This window comes from Chrysoperla carnea, chromosome 1 (assembly GCF_905475395.1).
Source record: "Chrysoperla carnea chromosome 1, inChrCarn1.1, whole genome shotgun sequence".
NCBI classification, from domain to species: domain Eukaryota; kingdom Metazoa; phylum Arthropoda; class Insecta; order Neuroptera; family Chrysopidae; genus Chrysoperla; species Chrysoperla carnea.
Window position 1 is genome coordinate 124,117,494 of NC_058337.1, and position 17,457 is coordinate 124,134,950.

Sequence of the window (17,457 nt, forward strand, 5' to 3'; positions counted from 1 at the left end):
ATAAAAACTCTTCTTACTTCATAAAATATAAATGTCTAAAGATTTATTTTACTATCGGTATATGTAGAATATATAACCGTAAGGTTATATATTCTATGGTAGGTACCGGCATATGTGATTATGACAAGGTCAAACTCACTAGTAACCTTCTCTCTCGATGCACGTATCGCATCCACTTACAGGCTAGCAGACCCTTGGCTTTCTCTATCTGTATTATTTCTATGCGTATATGTATTGAAAATTATTAGCTCTCAAAATTTTTTTGAAATCTACAACAATACACAAGCAAATTTTTGGTAAATAAGCAGTGTGGAGAAAGATAGAGAGGGAAAGTTATGAAGGATTTATTTTATCAAGTTTTAAGTATGAATTTATCATTTAAAAGAATCCGTGGTGTCCCACGGTCTATAAGAAAATGATGGATATTTTAAAATCAGCGTTTATGTCGGACACCCTTTACTTTGTAACCAATTAAGTCTATAAAATAAAATCTTGTTTGAAAGAAATTACTATACTTTTAAGATAATAAATTTTTTTTTTTCTGAATTTATTAATAAAATTAATGATAAACTTCAATTCAAAATGAAATTATTAGATTTAAAGACAAACTATTTCATTACCAGACAGAAGAAGATAATAAATGTTCAATGATAGCTGTGCTTTATATTATACAGTTCTGTATGTTAATTGCCTATATAATAAAATCTATAATTTTTTTTCTTAGGACATCTAGTTTTAATTTGTGAACTTAACACCTTTTTAAGTAAATGCTCTATATATCTTTCTTTGTTTATTCCGAAGATATTGTAATAGTATTTATTTTATCTATGGTTTATTCATATAAGCCATCTGGTGTGAGCATTCTATTTAAAAATAAATGGTCTATTATCTAAAAATGGTTGTGTTTAGCCGAAATGAACGTTAGGTAATATGACATTGGATCGGCCCCCTATGTATCATAAAGAAAAAACATCTTGTTGATATTCAGGGTGCCGGTACAATTGAGATACCACACGCTTATTTCGGTTGGATGCAAACATTTTAAGGGATTGATAGATAACAGCGACAGCTAGCCGATTATTTGTAAACGATATAAAACGGAGTTAAAATATAGTGCTTTTATTTTTTAATATTGGATAAATTATGAATACAAAGCCGACAGACGAATTTTACAACCAATCAGTTGGTTATTTTATTAATGTTATATTTCTTCCCTCCACTTCTGTCTTCATATACCGGTAAACGAAGGACTACCTACTTCAACTTTCTTTAATAAAATTTAAAAATATTATTGTTTGTTTTTTTTAAATTTTATCTTTTAAAGTAAATTTAAATATTTATTTTTTTTTAAAAACTTATTTGTAAATAATATATTGTGTGTATTTTGATTTTTTTAATTTCTTTAACGAGGTATTTATAATAGTTTTTTTTTTATTTTAATTATTCCAAAATATTTTTAAGAGAGGTGTACTTGTTCATACTCCTAACAAAGCGTCCATCAATTAGCTTTCTGACTTCCATTAATACAAAAATAAACCGTATTAATTTCTAAATTAATTATTATTCTGTTAAATTGTTTTTAAATTATTGAATTCAAATTTTACTTAATTTATTAATTAAGATGTCGAGCAATAAGAGAAAGCGAGCACCTGCTAAGAAACCAGTGAAACGAGGTAAAAAACAACAAGATGACAGTGATATGGAATCAGATTTAAGTAACGATAGTGATGTCGAAACCGGTGGTGGACATCAAGCTGATGAAGTTTTAATTCCTGGTCATGATCTCGAGGAACCCACAAAATTACCGGAAGTAAGTTAATGATTTTAAGATTATTTAAAAAAAAAATTTACTCCCGCTAAAATTGTTTTGATATTTAGGAATTGTTAAAAACGATGATAAAACCTGCAGGTCAATTACTTATCTGCGGTCTAGTTAGTTGGGAATTAACTGGTAAATTAAATGCGAAAAAAGGACCGGCTAGAGTTCAACCAAATCTGTACATTCCACATCGTTTTACTGATTTACGAATACGTTATGCCGTTTCGGGTTGTAATGCGGCACATACGGTTGTTGTTACCGAAGAAGGTAAAGCAATGACATTCGGACGGAACCAGATGGGACAATTAGGTCATAATGATACAAAAACTCGTGATGTACCAACTGAAGTGGCTGAATTGGTTGAACATAATATTATTGGAGCCGCTTGTGGACGAAATCATACATTATTTTTGACTGGTAAATCATTTTTCTAAAAATTTGGACTTGAGGCGTAAATTTCTTAAAATTTCATTAGCTAAGTTCACGTTAGGTTTTTATTTAGGTAGGCAGTTTAAAGGGATGGGTTTTGGATAAATTTTATTCTTATCGTATTTGTAAAATTAGAAATAATATTATTATCCAGTCAAATTAGTCCATAAAATAAAAGTAAGGTTAAAAAAATTCCCATAGAGCTAAAAATTGGTATGAATGTTCAGAATACTATTATAAATGAATTGTGAAAAGTCCCCATCAATCCCACTTGTGTAAAAAATTTTATTGAGGGGGGAAGTTTGCAAAAATAGGCTTTTCGCTTTTTTTAGCAAAACGATGAGTTTCACAGCAAAAATAGTTCCGACAAAAATTATAGATAATCCGATTCTCTACCATAAGTGCTTCTACACCTTTTTTCATAAGTATTGCCATTTTTGTGATATAGCGTTTCTATGAATTGAACAAATTATTTTTTTTGTAATACATTTTTGAACCGTTATACGAGTAAAAATATGAGGACTTATTTTTGATGAACCAGCTTCTTCTTCTTGGCGCTGTCTTTTCACAGCATCAATGCTACTCTTTCGAGTATGATTTTTTCGACACTGCACATGAATTTTTACAGATGTCTGGTCTTTTAGATACTCCGAAAATTCACCATCTCTTTCAATACTTACGACTAACAATATTTTGTGGAGTATGAGACCCTTGATACGTGGCAGGTATACGAGCATCATCACGCTGACAATTGAATGAAAGACAGATGTTACTCAGGCCATGCTACTAAATAAAAATAGGGACGGAGTTCTTGACGTTGATTTATATTCTAAAAATTTTAAAATTTGTATGTATAAGATATAGGGACTCATATTTTTACTCGTATAACGCTTCAAAAATGTATATAAACGTGCATATTACGAATTGCTATATCACGGAAATGGCAGCACTTATGAAAAAAAGTGCAGAGACACATTTTGCAGCAAATTGAACGATCTAAAATTTTTGTCTGAACTATTTTTGTTATTAAACTCATCGTTTTGCTGAAAAACCCGAAAAACCTATTTTTGCAAACTTCCCTCCCTCAATAAAATTTTTTGCACAAGGGGGATTGATGGGGACTTTTTACAATTCATTTATAATAGTATCCTGAACATGCATACCAATTTTTAGCTCTATGGGAATTTTTGTAACATTCAAAGTGTAATTTGACTGGATAATTAGTTTAAATAACATTAAGGTAAAAGAACTTAAAATTTTGATATAAAGTACTTAAAGAATTATTTTTCACAAATATTGCCATGAGTAAATTTAAACTAAATCAAACTTAAAACAATAATTTTTTTTATCAGTAAAAATTTGATTTACATTAAATTCTTTTTGTGAAAAATTGTAGTTTTTAAGGTTTTTATAAATTTTAATTATCCTTTACATTTTGATGTTATCGAGAATTAGTTGAAGATACTACAGTGTGATTACGTCCATCTTGTTTCTTTACCAGTTAGCAATCCTTATTTGCTATTAATTTTACGTAGGCATTCGTATTCCCTTGCGTAAAATAAAAAATTATTTTTAATTTCATAAACAGGATGTTCCAAAAGTCAAAAACAACAGAAATGGTGAATAGGAGTAGAAATTTTAATTCGAAATATCTTTGACATGTTTCGATCAGGTTATTTCTTAACGAGAGTAGACCTTCGTTGGTGGATAAAATATTTGAAGAAAGAATAAGTCTTAAAAACTCTGAAAAAGTCTTAGGAACTCTGAATTTCTAAACATTTTTGGGCTGTTTAATTCAGAGTTATTCAATCTGAATTAAACAGTCTTTTTCTTAACGAGAGTAGACCTTCGTTGGTGGATAAAATATTTGAAGAAAGAATAAGTCTTAAAAACTCTGAAAAAGTCTTAGGAACTCTGAATTTCTAAACATTTTTGGGCTGTTTAATTCAGAGTTATTCAATCTGAATTAAACAGTCTTTTTCTTAACGAGAGTAGACCTTCGTTGGTGGATAAAATATTTGAAGAAAGAATAAGTCTTAGAAAATCTGAAAAAGTCTTAGGAACTCTGAATTTCTAAACGTTTTTGGGCTGTCTAATTCAGAGTTATCCAATCTGAATTAAACAGTCCAAAAACGTTTAGAAATTCAAAATTATTCAGAGTTCCTAAGACTTTTTTAGAGTTTCCAAGACTTTTTAAAAGTTTTTAAGACTTATTCTTGAAATATTTTAGGTTACTGACTTGCCACAGCCCCACTCAAAGAAATTAGACTCTCTGAAATTTCGTCGCCATAGTTTTTTGTATCTGAGTGCTGCAACTCTTGCCATTCGCAAATTCTGGTTTGAAAACCAGTTTTTAATAGTACCATACTTAGTTCCAACTTTTTGTCAATACACTCTTCATTGTCTTTTTTTTTTACGTAAACGCAATCAAACTGTAAGTAACATCAACAATATTGTTGCTTGCCGACGCCATATTGACAGTGTGTGGATTTCAGTGTCAGGTGGCAGAAATTTTAACTTAATTAATATGACTAGGATATGAAAAAGGCTAGGCTGTTAATTAAACGGCTAATTAAGCTAGTTGGCTGCGACATACATACCATTAGCAGATGAGTATACTACCAAGGTTAAAAGAAAAAATTGTATATAAACTTTCTTAAAAACAATTAACCAAAATATTAAGTTAATTTTTTGCGGTCATTTCTTTAAATTATTAAATCGATAAAAACGTATTTCATCAAAAATTTAAAAAAAAAATCCATTTTGGGTACAAACAGATGGACGTAGGACACAGTGTGATCTTAGATCAGATAAATTTCAGGACTATGAAAACTCAGTGATAACTCGAGCTAGGTTTTATTTCACATATAAGATCTACAGAGTGTACCATCTTTTATGTCGGTATATAAAGATTGAATAACTTTGACATTTGACAACCGATTGGGTTGATTAGGCATGTTTTTAAAACGTCAATTCAGTACAATTTTAACCATGAAATGACGCTCCGAAATAGTGATGCTATACATTGAAAATAGTCGTTCAGTTGTGTTAACTCAACGTGCATATTGTCGAAAATGTCGTGGCCAACAGAAACCGCCTGACAACACTATTCAGCGTTAGTGTCAAATTTTGTTGAGCACGAAACAGTGGAAGGTCGACAACAGGCCCTTTATTATCGTTCTAGTCGTACCAACGGTTGGCACTGAACCTGCTTTTTGGAAGCAAATTCTGATGACTAATATATATTCTCTTTCAAATATTGCTAGGTCCAGTACATATTCTCTAGCGGAAACAATTCAATGTTTACTTATCGAGATAAAAGATGGCGCACCCGTTATATCTACAAATTGATAATGATATAAGCATTATAAATGTATCAGAATTTCAATTTTTTCAGGTTTCCTTAAAAATTGATGAAATTTTTGGGAAATTTGAACTCATAAGCAGAGTTATGCAGCATATTTAAACTGCAATAATTTCAAATGGCTTTAAAAAATAAAAAAAAATAACGCCCTTAAAATTATTTTCGTATTATATCTAGATACTGGCACCGTGTACGCTTGTGGTGATAATAAATCTGGACAATGTGGAATTGGTACAGTTACACCAAGTGTTTTAAAACCTACACGTATTAATTATCGTGGAGCACCAATCATTAAAGTTGGTTGTGGTGCAGAATTTTCAGTTATTCTAGATTGTAAAGGTGGTCTTCATACATTTGGTTTACCCGAGTATGGTCAACTTGGTTAGTAATAACAAAAATAATATAATAGAACCTCGATAAAGTCCAAATAAAACGGTGCCATGCATACTTCATTCCTATCTATTTTCAATAAGAAAACAATTATTAAAAATTTAGCCGACCTGAAATCAAATTTTTCGTGATGTTGCCAAGCTCTTATACTATTATTAAGTTGGATTTACACTAGGGGCAGAAAGGACTAGTGTCTAGAGCTGCAAAATTTCTGAAAAAAGAAACGTAAACATTTAATTCTAAATGTTGTCTTATCCAGTCAGACTATTTAATCTCACTGAAATGTCTGTAATTCCTCGTTTTTTTTTGCAAATTAAACTTCAAATTTTCAAACAAAAAATTTGTACATTGACCTTTTTTCTTAAATTAAAGGAATTTTAGGAACACAAAGGTTTGAACTATCGAGGTTCTACTATATTATTGTAGTGAAAAATGGATTATAAATTTACATTTTATTTGTAATAGGTCATAATACTGATGGAAAATTTTTCCAAACATCAACCAAACTCGGTTTCCATTATGAACCAAGTCCAAAGCGTGTTGTTCTCTATATAGAAAAAACTAAAGATGGTCATGTTACACCTGTGGACGTTACAGAAATTGTTGATTTTGCGTGTGGTACAAATCATACGGTAAACAATTTTTTTTTTATTTAAAAGAGATCTAAGTCAGGCGAAATATTTGACAGTAATTGCGAAACCGCTAGATATTTTCAAGAAAATACTTAATAGCTTTTTCCTCTAGGTAAATGTTCATATTCTAGAACTTCTCTTCTAAAGGCTTTGGAAAAGCATTCTCTTCCAAAGGCGTTTTCATTGAGGAAAAAACTCAACCTGGACAATTTCTCAAATTTCCAGTCGTTCTGAAGACTTGTCAAATACTACACCTGCTTTAAATATTTTACTATTAAAACAAAGGTATAATATTAGCAAATGTTTTGATTATTTTAGGTAGCAATTGATTCGAAAAAACGTGTATTTTCATGGGGATTTGGTGGTTTTGGACGTTTAGGGCATGCTGAACCAAAAGATGAATTCGTACCACGACTTATTAAATATTTTGATTCACAAAATCGTGGTGTTCGTAGTGTGTATTGTGGCTCTACTTTCAGTTTGGCTATATCTGATTTTGGTAAATATTACAGTTTTTTTTAGAGATTTCACAAGAAGTAAAACAAAAACTGGGTATCCGAAATAAACTTTTATTGTTTTTACAGGCAGTTTATTCATGTTTGGACAAACCAAACGTACCGGTGAAGCTAATATGTATCCAAAACCTGTACAAGACTTAGCTGGATGGGATATTAAACATATTGGGGTTGGTAATACAAGTATCATGATTGCAGCTGATAATAGCGTTATTGCATGGGGTTGTTCGCCCACTTATGGAGAATTGGTAAGTTTAAGAAAACAAAAAAGATACTATATTCTATTTTTTCAAAGGTATTTTTAAATATTTCATCGTTTTTATTGGGAGATGTTTGATTGTAAAGGCTCGAATTTGATTTCAAAATTGCTCCATCAAATGTAAGTAATGAAAAATTTTATCTTAAAAGTTCGTTTTGTAGAACGAACTACATCCAGAGGTGAATTAAGCAAAAATTAATGCTGTGGATTCTAAAAGCTACGGATTTAGGATACTGTGAGCAACGATTCAAATATCCTGGAAAAGGCACATTGTCGAATACAAGATAAAAACTTGGACAATATTAGCACAGGAAAATACATAATTTTAAATAAATAATGTTAAGTTTAAGTATCGTAATAAACCAAAATCAGGGTGGCAATCAACCAGAAAAAGCTAAAAATGCCAGGAAAATGATAAAAATATATTATAGGTCCCTAGAATTGAATTTTGAAGGCATAGTTATTTATTTCAACGCTAAAATCACATGTATTAGATTCGATTTTCCTTACTGTATATTTTTTATCAAAACCTCTATTTTTATTTTTTATTTTAGGCGCTTGGCGAAGTTACAAAATCATCAACTGTACCAAAAGAAGTGAATCGTTTTGAAGGTGTACAAGTATTATCGATTAGTTTGGGTTATTCACACAGTTTGTTCATTGTAAATGATAATACTCCTGAATTAGCTGCAAAATTAGAAAAATTCCCATTATTCGAACCATAAACTAAATAATTCCAATATTACACAATCAAGCAATCAATCCTTTTGCGCATAATAATATTTATCCTTGTTTAGTATACTCAGGATACGTAATAATAATCAATCCCATTTATTTAGATTTGATCAATTATTGGTGATATGAATTTTGAGGTATTCTTCATTCATAAACCTCACCAAAAATAATTTAACAGGAATTAGCCAGTTCCCTCCGATAATTACGATGTCATTCGTATAATAATAATCTTCGAACCCTGCCAATAAAATAAACTATCTATTAGTGAACATATAAATATTAAACACGAGAAAATATTGTTTTAAAGTTGCATTTTTTTGGTTATTATTTTGAAAAATAAAACGAATCTTTGAATATAAATTGACTGATAAGCCGTCATATAGGAAATTAGGAGATATCGAAAAATTTTAATCATATTTTTCGACTACATTCTTGAAGTTAAAACAAAATTCGTCATCAAAGTTAGGTACAAATACTTTTAATCCTAAATCTAAGCCTTGGGCCTTGAGCCTTGGTGCTCGTACTACTTTAAGGGAATATTACATGCAATATCAGTCGATCAATATCAGGGCCGTATTAACCATATTGGGCAATCGGCTGGAAGATAGTTTGCACCCCTCGAGTAAAGACGGTCCTGGATTTAGATTTTGAAAATGTCTAGGAGAAATAGAGCACTCTTCTAACTGAAATTATTGCCGTGTTAATATTGATATGTTTATTTCGTTGCGAAGAGGTTTTGAAAATTTTCAAAAATCGTTAAAATAATTTGTTACTCTGCAACTACCTCAAAATAATTTTTTAACAAAAAAAAAAGTAACAATAATAAAAAATGTATTTGAAATTATTATTAAATGACAGCAAATAATATACATCAGTATTTTATAAAAAAATAAAACATCGTTTTTTTGTTTTAAAATATTACATTATTATATCTTCCCCGATTTATGACTATTTAACCCCGGACTTAATTTTTTTTTGTGATTTTTGAATATGAATTTTTGTGATTTATTTAAATGGATAAATTTTGTTTCAAGTTTCAAATCGAAATTTGTAAATTAAATGTTCAATAATCGAAGACATTTTATTTGTTTTTTTCTTTTTCTTTATCATTATTTTGAACTTGAATCATTTTTCATTTGTAAAAATTCTCGATAATGTGCCGTTTTGAAAACTTTTGAAGTGACAATCATAAAATAAATAGATATCCACAGACCTGTGTGCAGGAATCAACCAAAGAGCAGGGAGGGGGGGGGGGTTCAATCTTTAGTGGTGCATTTAGAAACTCATTGCAAATATCGAATGCTTCAAGTGAATTTTTGACGTCTTGTCCGGCAACTAGTTTTCGCCAAAATTTAACTTCTTCGACTCAAATGTCACGGAAATTATCGTGCAAAATTGAAAAGTATGGTTTAAAAAGTTGAGCGCAAAAGTCTTAATCAATACTTTTCATTTTGTTGGGAATAGCATAATTAGTCTGTACATTCGAGCATTGAGTCGACTTGACGCCTGCAATTCCATGTTGTATTCATCGCAAATTTCGCATACTTCACGTCAGCCAGTTCGGTAGCCTCCTCAAGATCCTGGTTTTCTGTGTGAAGTACTCGATTAAAAATCGAAATTTTAAATGACTGCATTTACAGGACTATATTGTTATTTCAAATTTATGTGGAGAGGTTCTCAATGAGGAGATTTTGATCCCCAAAATCCTCTCTGTGCGCACGGATCTGGATATCTGTTTTTTTATACACTAATAAGAAGATAAACGTAAGCCTTGGTTGATTTTTTCTAACAAAAATGTTGAGTAATATTCCTATCTTTCAAATTGTCATGATTAAAAACTCAAGATTGTAAATTTTACTACAAATTTCCTTATTCTAAGAAACAGAATAAACAAGCACATTTTTAAGGCACATCATCCCATATTTTCCCTAATTTCATTGGTTAAATAGTCATTGCTTATTTGAAATATATTGAACAGATACGTGCCTTAATTGGTACTTAATTATTTGTTAAAACAATGCTTTTATTACGTTATCTCATTCATATGCATAATAAAACTATTAAATATATTAACTTGTAAATTGTAAAATTCTCGATTATGAGTTCGTTTAACTGAAAAAATCACTTGCAAGCACTTCAAAAATCAAAGTTTTAGAAAATAATCAAGGAACGGTTTATACAAATGTATGACAGTTTTTTTTTTGAAGTACTTGCAATCGATTTAATTGGTTAATCACAATCAATTTTATTCGAAAAAGGCTAATTTTCATATTAAATATTATAAAACGTATATACATCCCTTGATTTTAAATTTCAAATTATTCAATTTGATATGTTTTTCAAATTTGAATAATTTTTTCAGCTACAGCCGTTTTAAAACTGTGATCAGTTGTAGCTTTTTTGAATGTGTAGTTTTTAAACATAATTATTTTTTATAATAATTTATTCATTAATTTACTTTTTTTTTTGTGGGAAACTTTTGTAAAACTTAATTTACCATCGTTCGATTGAATGGATACTTTCGATGTGTAATTATTTTTATTTTTTAAATTGTAATTTTAATTTTTTTTTATACTTTAATATTTACATTAAATTACAAATTTTTGTAAAATATTTATTATTGTTCTTTCTTTTCAAAACACAGTTGTTTGTTCTTAGAAAATTTTTAGGGCTTTCCAAAAACAATTCGAGTAGAAAGTTGGAGTAAATTTTCGAAAGTAGTAATCGATAGACTTTCGTGCAAAATTATGTTGGAGAGAAGTCGTGATATATCAGTGTGTCCCCGGATAGAGGTAACTATACTTGTAAATTTTCTTATTTTGCATTTTAAGAAAAAAGGTCATTCTTTATAAGAAGTTTTGCTTATTCTTAGAAGTATGTAGGTATATTTAAAACTTTTTAATAATATACAAGGTAGCCAAAAATTTGGAATCACTTTTTTCTTTTTGGTAAACTAACCTTCCTTTTTATAAGTTGACAAAATGTTACTAAAAAATGTTGTTCGAAATTAACAATTATGACTCTATTTTCTCGAAATTTCAAAACGCTCCAATCATTTTTCGCCTAGGTATAACTGTTTGAAATTTCGAACGGGAACCGCAAGTTTATTTGTATATGACATGCACTGGGTCTATTTTAAAATAATTGATTAGTTTCATTATATTTTTAACTAATATTTATTTGAAAAAATTTTTATATAAAAATTAACAATATTAAAATAATAAATGAATAAATTTTGCAATACAAATATGCAAATTAATTTTATGATGTATATGGCATCTTATCTTTGATAAAATATAATATAAAAAAGAAGTAAATTAGGAGAGTGATTTTTAATGATGGAACAATCGTAAATTAGTGTGAGCTAATACAATATCATGTTCATTACATGCATCAATGACAGCTTGATCATTGGTTGAACCTGCTGGACTTCCAACGTAGGATACGCCGCTCTGTTAACAAAAAAGAATAAAATTATTACGTTTTCTTAAAAGTTACAATAAGAAAGCAATTTATAGCGAATATGATTACTTAATAAAAAATTGGAGTTCCTTTAAATTGAACTAAGAAATAATCGATTTTATTGAAGTATTTCTATCATTGATTAAATTTTTATACCCCAACTAATACATCCTTTCGCAAATTCGATTATTCTATTATACTTGTAAATATAAAGACATTTCAAACACGAAAAATTCATTTTTCAAGTGAAAACTGTTGACAGGTTAAAATTGATGATAGACCCATCTCGTTTAATCTAAATTTCGATCCTTAAAGGATTCCGCAATATTAGATAGAAAAATGACTTTCTGTGAAACTTTTTCTAAACCACCCCAAAATATTCTTTGGATCATTCTGATCAAAAGCCGTCCCCAAAATGTTCCTTAGATCGTTATGATCAAAAACTCTCACGATCACAAAACTTTTCAGAGGATCATACGAATTAGAAATTGAATTCTTATACTAACCAATCTAGCTCGATCAATATTATCTCTGAATGGGAAGAATGCATCAGATCCTAACGCAACACCAGACAATTTTTTCATATGTTCTTGTTTATCAGCTTCAGTTAATGGTTTCGGGACAACTTCTACCATGGATGCAAATAATGCAGCATCCATATCCTTACCAACGGTACCATTCACATAATTATCAATACAATTTGAGATTTCAGCCCGCTTAACACCTTTCTTAAACTTCATGCCAGATACATTTGGATGTTGACGCAACCACCAATTATCAGCTTTTTCACCAGCTAAACGTGTACAATGAATACGTGATTGTTGACCAGCACCGATTCCAATCACTTGCCCATCTCGTGCATAACATACTGAATTACTTTGCGTGTATTTTAATGCAATTGTTGCAACAATTAAATCACGTACAGCTGATTCTGGTAAGCTTTTATTTTTTGTTACAATATTTGAGAATAATGTCTTATCGATTATGGCATTATTACGTTGTTGTTCTAATGTTAAACCAAACAAGATTTTTTGTTCGATTGGTTTAGGTTCATAGGTGGGGTCAATCTGTAAAAAAACAAAATAATATGTGATAAAATTTATCGTAAACAGAAAAATATGTTTTTTTACAGAAATCATTAATTTATTAAATTATTTATAATAATAAATGTTTATCTATTTTTAGTAATATAATCAATCATTGCCCTTAGATATCCCCACTTTTCACATGTATACGCAAACACCCATAAAAGTCTGTCTATGAATTATTGATAACGTCGGAGGAGTTGTTGGCATGGAAAATTTTTTCAGTTCATGGAAACAAGAACAAAAATGTCTTGTTATGTTCTCAAGAAATACTGGTAAAATTTTTTGAATGAATTAGGTATTTTCAATTTTGTATCCTTTTTAATGTGTGTATACTCCCAGAAGATTTCTGATGCGATTTGCGTGGTTGTTGTTTTATTCAATTAGGGATGCTCTCAAATTGTACCCATCAAAATTGTGTCTAATTGAAGACTTTATTATCTGTATCGGCTCACTAAACAGCTAGGAAAGGTTATGGTGTGTTAAAAACATGGCAAAGACTATTAGATCTTATTACGGATGGGTCAAGGGCCAGAGATCTATCTGTTGCGGGAGTTTATGTACCCAGAATAAAAAAATCGATTCCACTTGGTCAATATCCGACGATTTTAATGACACGTTAATATATGACAGGTTAGAGTGTGGAACATATTAGTATCTACTCAGGCAGTCCGCAATTCGGGCCCTTGAGACTTCAAGATTCCAAACGAAGATAGCCTGTGAATGATTCGAGAAGCTGAATCGCCTGGCACTGAACAACACAGTCAGACTGATCGGGGTACTGAGCCACTCTGGCGTTAAAGGGAATGAAGCAGCGGATTAGTTGGCAAAAGAGTGGTCTTCTCAAACGCCCCTTTCATCTGATATTCTCATAGCAAGATGTTCCGTGAGAAGGGTGGTGGGGTTCTTGACAGGACACTGTTGATTGAACTATCACCTTCATAACATTGGGATCTTTGATGATCCCGCTTGTAGGGCTTGTATGGAGGACGATGAAACCATGCATGTTATTTGAACCTACAGAATGGTGTTTATATAGAATGAATAGAATGTTTGGACCCGAAACATTGGTTCTATCATTATTGGGAGCAATTCCGACGAAGAAGATGTGAGCATTTTGTGTGGCGTCTGTCAGAATCCTATAGCTTCATCTGTTTAAAACAGCACCTCTTACCCGAAGATGTCTCGCACTAAGTTTTCTTTACACTAAGTTTTAAAAGAAAAAGGGAGTATCTTTTTCTGTTTACACTCTGTGTACTATACTGAGGAAAAAAGAACAACGTTATCTTACTACTTATCTTTTACGCATGTTTTCTTCATACGTGGTAACAACTGAAAAAAACTAACGGATATCCGACACATCATAAATTGTTATCATATAAAATTATATTATTGAAATTGACCTTTGCAAAGATAAGAAACATGCCAAAGTTTAAAAATTTGACGTCAAAATTTATTTCTTTTTAATTTTAAACAGAAAAATACTTTTCTATCCATCCAATACTTTGCCCAAGAAAAATATTCGATTAAAAATAATATTTTTTTTTAAATACCTGTAAAATACAATATCCTCCATTTTTCTTTTTCTTTAATACTTCCAAAGCTTCGGCACTGTAACTTGGAGCAATAATACCATCAGATACTTCACGTGAAATAATTCTAGCCGTTGGTAAATCACATTCGTCACTTAATGCAACAAAATCACCAAATGAAGACATACGATCGGCACCACGGGCACGTGCATATGCAGTTGCAATTGGTGTTAATTGTTCTAATAAATCGTCAACCATACACAATTTTGCCTAAAAAATTAAAGTTTATTATCAGCCAAGTGAAAAATTACAATTGTAAAGTCAGTGTTTCGTAATAAAGTTATTCATAAGACAAAATGTTATAATATTTCGGGGAAATGTATTTCTTTCTAACATGATGTTCCGTAATTTATCGAATGAAAGAATGGATACGATAAGCCCATCTTGATTACATGGGACTTGACTGTTGTGTTCGCCTAAAACTTACTTAAGCACAGTTGAGAAGGGAAATAAAACGGACTCTTAACAGGACACTGTCGATTGAACTACCACGAAAAACTTAACTACGCCTTTTAAATACTATTAAATTTTATAATTTTTCGTCCCTTAAATGTTTCTGCCCTAGGTCTAAGCCTAAATCCGTCTCTGTTTTTAAGCTTTTGAAACACAGTTGCAGACCATTTTTAACTCCCTACGTGTCTGTGGCATCGAAGTTCTTAAACTCCTGAACGGATAAACCGATTGTAATTTAATAGTGAGTGTTCTTAGCTATGTTTCAAATACGAGTTTAGGATTCAGTACGTATCCGAAATATTTGTCGGTTTTTTTTTTGAAATTTTGTCAATTTGAGTACGGAATAATAAAAAAAATTATTAAAAAAAACATACTTGTTCCAAATTTAAAGGATTTCCAACTGCAGCTCCAGCTGGCGATACATGTTTAAAACTTGTAGCTGCTGGTAATCCTAATGCTTGCTTTAATTCTTTAACAAGTTGATATCCATTTAGGGCATCACATAGGTTAATATAACCTGGGGATCCATTAACAACTGTCAATGGTAATTTTGATAAAGTAGTAAATAATTGAGCGGGTTTTTGGTGAGGATTCATTCCATAACGTAAAGTTAATTGTGATTCACCAGCTGAATACTGTTTACGGAAATAATCAGAAATCGCTAAATCGTAGTCTGCTGTATGTGTGAATGCTTTTAACGCCAATGTTTGCCTGTAAAAATATAAATGTTACATGTTATTTCCTGGTGACAAAAGCATAGTCACATATTCAAAAATTACAGGGATGAAATGAAATAAATATTTTTCATATGCGACTCCAACGATAATTTAGGAGCGCCCTATAAATATCTTCGATATTTATTGTATTATTTTAAAAGTATTTTAAGAATTTTTATATGGATGAGGCTATTAAGACACTATCGTGCGTCCCACGTTAAGATAATTCGGAGTAGATGATTAACAAGAGTAGGGTATTATCGAAGTTTTTCCAGCCTTTCTCAATTTTTCTGAGAATCAGCGAATGAACGCAATCACAGGCATAGCCAAAAAGCAAAAAAAAAAACCGCACATCCGTGCTAACTCGATCCCATTAAAGGCATGGCCAACCCGTAGATCAGTGAGTGAACGCAATCACAGGGTTAACCAAAAAGCAAAAAGACCCGCAGACCCGTGCTAACTCGACCTCATTAAAGGCATGGCCAACCCGTGGATCAGTGAATGAACGCAATCACAGGTAAAAACTATTAATTTTCCACCATCTCCGATAACGGATTCGTAATCTACCTAAAAAATACTACAATTTGGTTTTTTTCTTACGTTCGGGCAGTCGCTAGACACGTGATAGTGTCCGAATAGCCTTACGGTTGTAATATATACACACAAGGGCGCACAATTGAAAAAAAATCTTACTACAGGTATTCCCGGGATGTCTCGAGATTGAAACTATGTAGAATGAATAGGACAAAATATTTTGTATAAAATAATATTGTTTCGTGAGAAAAGAATAATTTCTTCAAGATATAATAAGAAGGGAAAGGCCTTTTTATGATTCTCCGACTGAAATAACGCATGCATTTGGAATTCTAAAAATTTACCTAGTGTTTAATGAAGTATCTTTATTCGTTGAATTTTTCATTTCATCCAAAACTTTATCATAATCATTTGGGTCACATAAAATTGTGACACGTGCATGATTTTTGGCAGCTGCACGTAACAATGTTACCCCACCAATATCAATATTTTCAACTGCATCTTCTATTGTTACGCCTGTTTTTGAAACGGTATCCACAAATGGATACAAATTACAAACAACAACTCGAATTAAATCATATTTTTGGGCAGCTAAATCAGCGAGATCTGATGAAATTAATCTGCATACATATAAAACGATTAATTAAAATTTATAAAATTTCTGAAATAAATATTTTGCATTACCTAGATAAGATACCCCCATGAACAGCAGGGTGGAGTGTTTTAACACGTCCACCCAACATTTCTGGGGCACCCGTAATTTCTGAGACATCTTTTACTTTAAGACCAGCTTCACGTAAAGATTTTGCAGTTCCTCCACTGGCTACCAATGTTAATCCAAGATCACTTAAATTTTTTCCGAGTGTTATTAAACCAGTTTTATTTGATACACTTAACAAAGCTGTAATTAATAATCAAACTAATTAACACACCTATCACGTGTTAAATTAGGTAAAATATGTAAATTAAAATGGCCTTAAAATTAAGCAAACCACTTGTTGAAATATTATATGAGAGAAATTGAAAATTTTAATTTAAAATCCTACAAAGGAATAGTAATAAATACGAAAAATTATACCTAAATCGCCGGGAGATGCCATTTTTAATTTGAAAAGAGTTAAGTCGAATTAAGTAATTAGCTTAACAACCACAGACTGAATGTTAAATTACTACACAAAAAAGATAAAACGCCGGCAGTCAATAACAGTGGTCAATAAACACTAACTGCTCTGAATCAAGATCAAGGGTTTATATCAATACATTTTTTTTATAAACTTATTTATATTGCGGGGGGCTTAATAAGGTCAAAAAGTTGTTCAAAACAAATATTTATCATTTAATGGATGGAATAAATTACATCATATTTGATTTATTTATCTCATTTATCAATAAATTTAATGCAAAATAAACAACTTTTTGAACATCACAAACTAATTTAATAGCTACCTAAATTCAACATTTTCTTGAATTTA

At 30.8% G+C, this 17,457-nt stretch overlaps 2 protein-coding genes across 4 annotated transcripts; one reads left to right on the forward strand and one right to left on the reverse strand.

The window, feature by feature from the left end:
• Nucleotides 1–1,156: 1,156 nt before the first annotated feature.
• On the forward strand, nt 1,157–8,806 carry LOC123298156 (protein RCC2 homolog). Of its 3 annotated transcripts, none has more exons than XM_044880085.1 (8): nt 1,157–1,238; nt 1,622–1,810; nt 1,879–2,236; nt 5,790–5,993; nt 6,468–6,634; nt 6,953–7,133; nt 7,219–7,397; nt 7,963–8,806. In XM_044880085.1, exons 2-8 carry the CDS (start codon nt 1,622–1,624, stop codon nt 8,131–8,133), a joined length of 1,449 nt encoding a protein of 482 aa, XP_044736020.1. In that variant the 5' UTR covers nt 1,157–1,238; the 3' UTR covers nt 8,134–8,806. The 3 variants fall into 3 exon arrangements, with proteins under 3 accessions (XP_044736020.1, XP_044736012.1, XP_044736029.1); XM_044880077.1 differs by lacking the exon at nt 1,157–1,238 and adding an exon at nt 1,336–1,410; XM_044880094.1 differs by lacking the exon at nt 1,157–1,238 and adding an exon at nt 1,495–1,538.
• A 2,604-nt stretch (nt 8,807–11,410) lies between these two features.
• Nucleotides 11,411–17,217, reverse strand: LOC123298046 (bifunctional purine biosynthesis protein ATIC). The gene is made up of 7 exons (XM_044879936.1): nt 17,064–17,217; nt 16,670–16,886; nt 16,330–16,605; nt 15,110–15,446; nt 14,244–14,492; nt 12,112–12,672; nt 11,411–11,595 (listed from the first exon to the last, which is right to left on the reverse strand). The coding sequence occupies exons 1-7, from the start codon at nt 17,083–17,085 to the stop codon at nt 11,476–11,478; spliced, it is 1,782 nt and encodes a 593-aa protein (XP_044735871.1). The 5' UTR covers nt 17,086–17,217; the 3' UTR covers nt 11,411–11,475.
• Nucleotides 17,218–17,457: the final 240 nt, after the last annotated feature.

Bases quoted from the DNA above. Each gene is read 5' to 3' on its own strand.
- LOC123298156 (XM_044880085.1), top strand. From the start codon at position 1,622: ATGTCGAGCAATAAGAGAAAGCGAGCACCTGCTAAGAAACCAGTGAAA. The intron at 5,994-6,467 runs GTTAGTAATAAC...TATTTGTAATAG, and splicing joins ACCCGAGTATGGTCAACTTG to GTCATAATACTGATGGAAAA. The intron at 6,635-6,952 runs GTAAACAATTTT...TGATTATTTTAG, and splicing joins CGTGTGGTACAAATCATACG to GTAGCAATTGATTCGAAAAA.
- LOC123298046 (XM_044879936.1), bottom strand. From the start codon at position 17,085: ATGGCATCTCCCGGCGATTTAG. The intron at 16,606-16,669 runs GTAATGCAAAAT...ATATGTATGCAG, and splicing joins CATGGGGGTATCTTATCTAG to ATTAATTTCATCAGATCTCG. The intron at 11,596-12,111 runs GTTAGTATAAGA...TTTTGTTAACAG, and splicing joins ATATTGATCGAGCTAGATTG to AGCGGCGTATCCTACGTTGG.